Source organism: Acartia tonsa, chromosome 6, assembly GCF_053477335.1.
Source record: "Acartia tonsa isolate MP-2025a chromosome 6, ASM5347733v1, whole genome shotgun sequence".
Taxonomy (NCBI): Eukaryota; Metazoa; Arthropoda; class Copepoda; order Calanoida; family Acartiidae; genus Acartia; species Acartia tonsa.
In genome coordinates, this window is record NC_137265.1 from 45,859,411 (window position 1) to 45,867,620 (window position 8,210).

An 8,210-nucleotide genomic window follows, 5' to 3' on the forward strand; every position below is an offset into this window, starting at 1 on the left:
TAAGGAGGTTTTGTGACTGCTAACAGTTTGCATGAATATTAAGGGATAAGACAATGAACGTTAAATTTAAGTAACCCCGGCCCCAACTATGATAAATAAAATTACCCATTCTGTAGATTTAAGTTATAGGTAGAAAAGCTTGAACACTGTTTCATTGTACAAAGTACTTAATCCAACGAATGATAGAACGCATTTAGACACTTTTGAGGTCAGTATAATTTACAGTCTAATGTCCCCTCCCTCTTTTTTGTGTCCGTCTGTAGGTTTTTCACATCTATCTGACTAATTTTTAAAATCTGATATATATTGAAAGAAAAAACTATATGTATTTATAACCTTTTTTTTATTACTTTAAGTGAAAAAAATACATTGAATATCAACGATTTTTAAAAATCACCATAAGGAAAAAGGATAAGAGGATGAATACTCACCCCAATTTCATTGTAAAATATTACTTCCCCCCTACTAAAATAATTTGTCTGCTATTTATCTAAACCGTCCGCGGCTTTTTGCATCTTAATCATAACCTATTCTATATATGTAAAAAAAATAAAAAAAATTTATCTTATTAATTATTATTATTTTTCTGTAATTTATTATGTTTTTAAAAAAATTAAAGAAAATATTTTAAATACAATTTGATTTAGAATCTTAAAAAACAAACAGCCGCGGACGGTCTTAGTGCAGCAGAAAAGTATGTTTCGCCTAGTTTAAAAATAGGAGGGTTCACCTTTTATGATCAAAAATTTATTTTTTTTCAAATTAGCCTAAATGTGATATTTAAATCTAATTAACATGATAAAACTTTTAAATGTTTACTAATAAAAAATCAATAGTTTAGCTCTCAGCCACCAGGTTCGCTAGTTGTCTACTTCAAAGACATACATTAAAACTAAGGCTAAATATTAAATAAAAAATTTCATAACTGAATAATCTAAATAAGTGAATAATCTGTAATGCTATCTATGTTCTTTCTCAGACAATACTCGTTTATACAATATTTTTAACATTTTTAAGTGATGTTATTTACCCCTCAGGGTTTGGCCCTTTAGTGACAAAAATCCAAAACAAGAAAAATACAGGCAAAATAAAATTTTATGAACGCTTTGATATTCTAGTTCTATATCCAAAGCTAGATGGCACTGAAAAACTGATTATTATAATTTACAATCAAATGTTCATATTAAATTTGTAAAAACGTTTATTTATTAAAAAATATAAGTTAGATAGACTGCAATATAAATCTTATAAGCTAATAATGAGTGTTATGATTAAAGTCAGTAGCAAAGTCATGAAAAATTAATAATGATAATTTTATATTCTTCCATTAGGTTTCATCAGAATGGATGATAATTCAAAATATTTCTATTTCATCCTATAAAAATTAGATTTATGCTTCAAACAGCAACTATAATTGCCTTGAAATTATATTTAATTTTAAGATATTCCCATTTTGAAAAGTGGTGGAATAGCATTAAAAATTCAGCGCGGCAATTGCTCAATATAGGCCTCTAGGCCCACTGCCTATTTTAGTCCTTCAAATACCTCGATTTCTCTCTTTTATTATTTTCTCTATGAAAATCACAAATCTTAAATTTTTATTTGGAAAGAAATTTTCATAGGTTACTTTAAAATCTAAATTACATAAAGATATATTTTGTTTTTATAAATTATTTGGATTTCTAGTCTCTGGATGAAGTTTGTTCTTGTGCACATTTATTCAGAATCTTCCTCCTTCTTCTTCTGAAATGATAATGGGAACCGTTAGTAAAATTCATGTCTAGCATTGCAGGTACCTTCCCACAAAGTGCCTATTGCACGGAGAACCCTTTCCCCTTTTATCCTATGTCTAAACCCTAGAGGGGGCCATAACTTTGCGGGACTAACCAACCAAATATAACCTAACCTAACATAGCCTAGGGTAATAAGGTATAGCCAAACAGCTTTTACCAACAATGAAATTAATTCAGGAAAAATCACGAAACCTATACGCATTTTTCAGCTGTCGACAGCTGAAAATCGTGTATAGGTTCCGTGATTTTCTGAATTAATTTCATCTAATGTCAGATATTGCATAATGCCTTTGTAATATATAGCATATCGATAAATTGTCAACATGTGTGACAGGTTTAACAGGGAATATTGTTCAAATTATGTACCTTGGGTGGGTTGACATAGACAGGTTCGACACCCTCGTCACAATCATAAACAGGGCAACAGCTGGGGTACTCAGCCTTCGGGTCAGAAGCGTCCTAAAAATAAAATAAACATTCAGACTTTTACAACACAATTTTAAAGTTGTTAGTTACGCTATTTTTTATCATTTTTCGATAAATTTTAGTTGAACCCTCTTTATTTTATGTACTAGTGGCTATGTCCCTAAAGGCCTCTTAGGGCACTTGATAACCCAATTTCTTATTTTATATAGTGTGCCCCCCTCCCCCCTATTATTTTTAATTTTAGTAAAAAAAACGTAATTTTTTTTTTGGGTGGGGGAGGTATTTTTCACTTTTGGGGGGGCTGGGGTTGTTCCTCCCCCCAAGAAAATAGTTATAAACCTTCCCGGGACCTATGAGAAGCTACCCTGTTCAGGAGAAACCGATCGGTTCAGCGGTTAACGAGATCCTTCGGTACAGACAGACACACAGACAGACAAACATCCTTTTACTTTATTATATAGGATTGTTAAATGATCCTGCAGACAAAGGTCGTGCAATCAAGGTTAAAACTGATAGATTATATCCCTGGGAAACATGAAAAGGTTAATGGAAATTAATTTGTGCTTATGATGCTTATTTTGCTAATAATATCATATTTTTTTTCTATGTGCACGTAAGCAACTTATAATGCCTATAAAAATGACGCCATACATACAAATACCAATGATAGGCCAGTAAACATTTAACCATTGGTCAATTGATTTATAGAATTTTTAATTTGCTTTGTTGCAAAAAGAGGACGGAAGCAATTTCTCTTGCATTGACTAACCTTAAGAAGTCTGCATCCAACGGAGGCCTCAACATCCAGAACAGGTCCGCAGTCAGTAACCTCCTCAGCAAGACGCCCGGATTCTAAATATTTACCGTTAAGTTTGGGGTAGAATAGTTATTTTTCGCATCTTATTATAAACAGCTTTCTGCATATATAAAATGTACAATTATGAGATACGATGCTAGACATAAATTTTCTAATCCTCCGGATATTAATCAGATTCGAAGCGATACGTGAAAACATATTCTAACAACCTCATTGTTTTTTTTCACACAAATAGACTCTTATTGAGACGCTCCATCCATATCCTGCAAAGCACAAAACTAATTGAAGGGCAAAGTTAGGTAATAAGTAATCGAAAATCACAAAACCTTTTAAAAGAGCATTTATGTATTCTGTACCATAGCAGAAAGACAAACAAAACAAATAAGTTTTTTACTGGATTCTTTTAATTCAGGGACGAGAACATCACATTTCACCGATAGCGTTACGGACTGACTGACGGACAGACAAAGTAAATAATGGAGTAAATGGAAGAAAAGGGAAGGCCATAGCCTAAAACCACCCAGAAATTTATTTGAGCCTTCCCAAAATGGAGAATCAATCGGTTGAACAGTTTTCAAAATTTTAAGCTACTGACAAAAGGCTTACTGCTTTATATAATAGGATATTATGAATAGGTTTACAAACAGTTGTCCGCGGATACTTACTTAGTTTGACGCATCTAGACTTGCCACAGAATGGGGCGAGGCTCCACCCCTCTCCAGGAGGATACACCTTACATTTGGTGGATGCAAAACACTGATCTTGGAAATCTGAAAATAATATAGATTAGCTTTAAATTGGACTGGTATTTAAAGATTTATCAACACGTTTATTCGATGGCATAAAACGTTGGGTACCTTTCAAAAATCTTGATGATTGTTTCATACTATTACCAGCAATATACAAACTTTTATACAAGTTAGTTTTAACCACTATAGGGTAGGAACATGAACATTGATTGTTCGTTTTTCTGGCCATTTCAAGGGGGAGGGGGTTGAATTTAGATTTGCTTATCAGAGATAGATGGCTTAATTTTAAAAATCTGTTATCCTTGTCGTGAATAAGAATTTAAAAATTCTAAATTCCAAATGCCGCATTTTTTTTTGTTGGTCATTGACATTTTGTTTAATTTTGTTGCATTTACTTAGAAAACTAATTTTCATTATTATCTTATCATCCATTTTTAGAACAAGAAACTAGTTTTCTATTTTTAGCTTTGTTTAACAAACTTTATCATGATTGTTATCTGTTCTAAAAGGACACTCAAAGCGTTGAATTTTTAAAGTGAAAAAAATAAAATAAATGAAGGGATAATAATATAAAACTTTTTAAATTAAATCATTAAATTGTATATTATGTTATAATATGCGTTATTAGAAATTTTTAAATTGTTATTTTAAGTATTTTTCCTTTTACTACAGATACAAGTGATTATTTTCTCATTTTTAACAAAAGGGCAAAACTATAATAACAATAAAAATATAGCAATTATTTACTTCTGCTATGCAATTATAGTCAGGGGAATTTCTTGTCTTATAAAAACTTAAGACAAAGGTTGTGTAATCAAAGGGTTAATTCCTGCATTTTACTAAATACCTTGTCCTATGGGTGTATCTCAAAAAGAAAACAGTATTCTTGTTTATGGACGTTACACCATCTAAACCTTTCAATACTAAATGAATGTTGTAGAGTGTCCCTTTCATTGACCTTACATACAGTAGTACTATGCATTTTTATTGGTGCTTTTATAAAGGCAACCAGGAAAATGTAGATTAGTTTGCCATTAAAAGTTTTAAAATTGAGTAAAATTGGTTCTAAGCTATCTTTTTACAGAAGTTTTTGAATGATTTTTTGGCCCCTTTCTTGCCCTAGATGATAGGGGCCCAACCCCTAGTTAAAAACACTGAAAAGATTTGAAATCACATTATCTTAATCTATGATTTAACATCTTGATGTTAAACAAACAATCTTTATCTTAAGGTCAAGATTATCAAAACAATAAAAAATAATTTGGGACATCTATGTCAAACAGCAGCCAATAATATCACATTTCAAATTTTCATTATATTACAATTTAGACAAAGGACCAAGGAAATTTATAGACAGTCAAAAAGATTTTTTTTTTAATCTATCTTCATTAAAAGCTGAGAAATTCCTGCTATTATCAAATTATTTCTTACAAAAGAAAGTTACTTCTTGAAAATACTAATATACTAATATTTACTTTTAGGAGTATCAGCTAGGATAATATTTACCTCTGCGAGAATCAGCTAGGATAATATTTATCTCTGAGAGTATCAGCAAGGATAATATGTACCTCTGAAAGTATCAGCTAGGATAATATTTACCTCTAAGAGTATCAGCAAGGATAATATATACATCTGAGAGTATTAGGTAGTTTAATTTTTACCTCTGAGAGTATCAGCTAGGATAATATTTACCTCTGTGAGTATCAGCTTGGATAATATTTAGCTCTGAGAGTATCAGCTAGTATGATATTTACCTCTGAGAGTGTATTAACTAGGATAATATTTACCTCTGAGAGTGTATCAACTAGGATAATATTTACCTCTGAGAGTATCAATAGGATATTATTTTACTCTAAGAGTATCAGATAGGATAATATTTACCTCTGAGAGTATCAGTTAGGATAATATTTACCTCTGAGAGTATCAGCTAGGATAATATTTACCTCTGAGAGTATCAGCTGGAATAAGTCTGACAAATGGTTCTCTCTCAACTATGGCTGCAGAGCAGACTGAGGCTAAAGCTACCAAGATCAGGCTCCTCATCTAAAATTTTATATCATGAGGACCAGGACGATGAGGTTAAAAAAACGCGAATATAAATTAAAATTAATATAAAAAAATTACGATGTTAATGATTACAATATCCTTATATAAAAATTACACGATGTCTAGTATCTGTCAGTCTGTTTGTATGTGTAAGTGTGTTCTGGTTCTCCTTTACAGTAAAGCTTCTTTAGGCCCAAGGAAGGTTTAATACTATTTTCTTAGGCAAGGATAGGGAAGTTACTTCCACTCTTCAAGAGAAAATATGACCCCGTCCCCCTATTATTATATTTTTATTCATACGTTTAAAACTAAAAATGAAAATGGAGGAGGGACCTCAATGTTGAAAAACGATGAATTGATTTTTTATGGGGGTTGGGGGTATTTCTACCCTCCCTAGAATTAAGATCCCCATCCTTCATTTATTTTTTACGATTTTAAAACTAAAAGCATAATTCATACTATTGTATTATTATAAGGAATATTAACTTACAGTAACCTCAAAAATGATTTTGAATAACTAAATACATTTATTTTATAACTTGTTTTCTATTTTCACTTTATGAATATACATAAATACTATCATTATAGTTTGAGATGATATCTTAAAACCTACCTTTTGTTTGTAAAGTCAATGTTTAAATGTTTAAATTTCAAGTTTTACCATCCTACTTATATACTTCGGTGCATGCTACTTACAGATCTAGTCATCGCTGCCCAGTAGGCACAGTCGATTTTTAATACTAATACAAATGAAACGCGTTCGCTAGCCTCGTTGCTTGGTCATATTTTTGTATATGTATTGTCCTTCAATAAAAGTAACAGGATGTGTATGTGTCTGTCAGTTTGTGTCGTAGGATCTCCCTTACAACAAAATTTTTCATAGTCCTGTGAAGTTTACTACTTTGGGGAAGGTTACCACTACCTTCCCAAGAGATTTTCCATTTTTTTATTTTTCCTTATTAGAATTAAACGTTATGTTATTTGAATAATGGCATTGCGATAATGTTCATGGAGGGAGGGGTCACTAGACTGCAAATTATTCAGTTCCCAAAAGATTTATCGATATATTCAGCTTATTTGTTAGCTTTAAATCTTGTTTTATGATTATTGAGTTTTCAAACTAGCAACTTTTCTCTCTAATAATATAAAGCATTTGAAGCTAATCTTTCATAAATTCATTTAAAGTTGAAATTTGTTAAAATCTCTTTAACAAAATTTTAATAAAATAAAAAAATATTACTTAGCTTGTTGGTTCCTGAATTTTCAAAATCGACCCCTGCTAATTCCTCCCTTTTTGCAACCCATCCTGCCCACTTACACCCCGGCGTCTAGGAACCATTCAACAAAAAAGGAGGAGAGTGGGAGGGGGAGGGTAAACCAGGGACACCCACTCCCCTTCTTCCTCCCCTCCGATTGCTTTTTAAACTTGCTTTAATTTTTAGTGATACTTAGATAAGTAAGTTGGTTTACAAATCTAAAAAAAACAAGTCCAAAGCCTTGATCACTGAATTAAATACCAGTAATAAACATACCCTAAAAAACAATACGTACATATCAATTCAAAAAATAAATCATCAAATGCCTAATTTTTAAATTTATTGTTTTTAAAATTAAAAGCATTTATTTTATCAATAATTTCTTGTGTAATTTATCAATCCCTTATTTCTAGGTTGCACGTAAATAAAATTAAAATAAGTTTTATTTTAAATCCGCAAATGAACCTATTCTTTACGCATTATCTATTAATTAAACCGGTTGACTTTTCTATTTAAAGGAAGCTTCAAATAGGTCCCAGGATAGTTTTAAGCAGTTTTTAAGTTCTCATAAATTTACAGAAACGTCCGATTGTGATAGGTTGTTAAATCGTATATGTGCTAAACTGAAAAAAATACTGTTTTATTAAAACACCCTAAATTTGACGAAGTACCGAGTTTTAAAGCCACTTAAGTTTGTTGATTTTAATGCCGGCGTTTTAGTTTTATTTCAACGCAATAGGAAAAATTTAGGGCAATGGAATCTTTTTCATTTCATAACTTTTCAAATTATCAAAAAAAAATCTCGTTTACTCTGAACAAATTAAATTCGATCTTTAAGTGTGTTTTATATTAACCCCCCCCCCCCCCCAATTAAAAAAAAGCCAATGGTAGGGGGAAATTGTAAAAAAAATGGGATAAATCCATCTACATTGCAAATTTTGCTAAACACCGGTATTACGTTTTGCGAAAGAATTGATTTAGAAGAACAAATAAAAAATATCTGAGAAATCCAGGGAGGGAGGGGATATTGGAATGAAAATGAAAATGGTCCCCAAAGTTTTGTAACACCGTCTTTTATTCAATTGTTAGCCTACACATTTTGGGTATATTTAGAAAATCCTGA

The 8,210-nt window shown here is 31.3% G+C and overlaps 1 protein-coding gene across 2 annotated transcripts; it reads right to left on the bottom strand.

Annotated features, from left to right (window-relative positions):
- Positions 1–1,581: 1,581 nt before the first annotated feature.
- Positions 1,582–6,529, bottom strand: LOC145322791 (uncharacterized). 2 transcript variants are annotated; one of them, XM_080165058.1, is made up of 6 exons: positions 6,445–6,529; positions 5,729–5,828; positions 3,702–3,806; positions 2,989–3,071; positions 2,160–2,252; positions 1,582–1,743 (listed from the first exon to the last, which is right to left on the bottom strand). In XM_080165058.1, the coding sequence occupies exons 2-6, from the start codon at positions 5,826–5,828 to the stop codon at positions 1,717–1,719; spliced, it is 408 nt and encodes a 135-aa protein (XP_080021184.1). In that variant the 5' UTR covers positions 6,445–6,529; the 3' UTR covers positions 1,582–1,716. The 2 variants fall into 2 exon arrangements, with proteins under 2 accessions (XP_080021184.1, XP_080021185.1); XM_080165059.1 differs by lacking the exon at positions 6,445–6,529 and adding an exon at positions 6,328–6,403.
- Between the last annotated feature and the right edge of the window lie 1,681 nt (positions 6,530–8,210).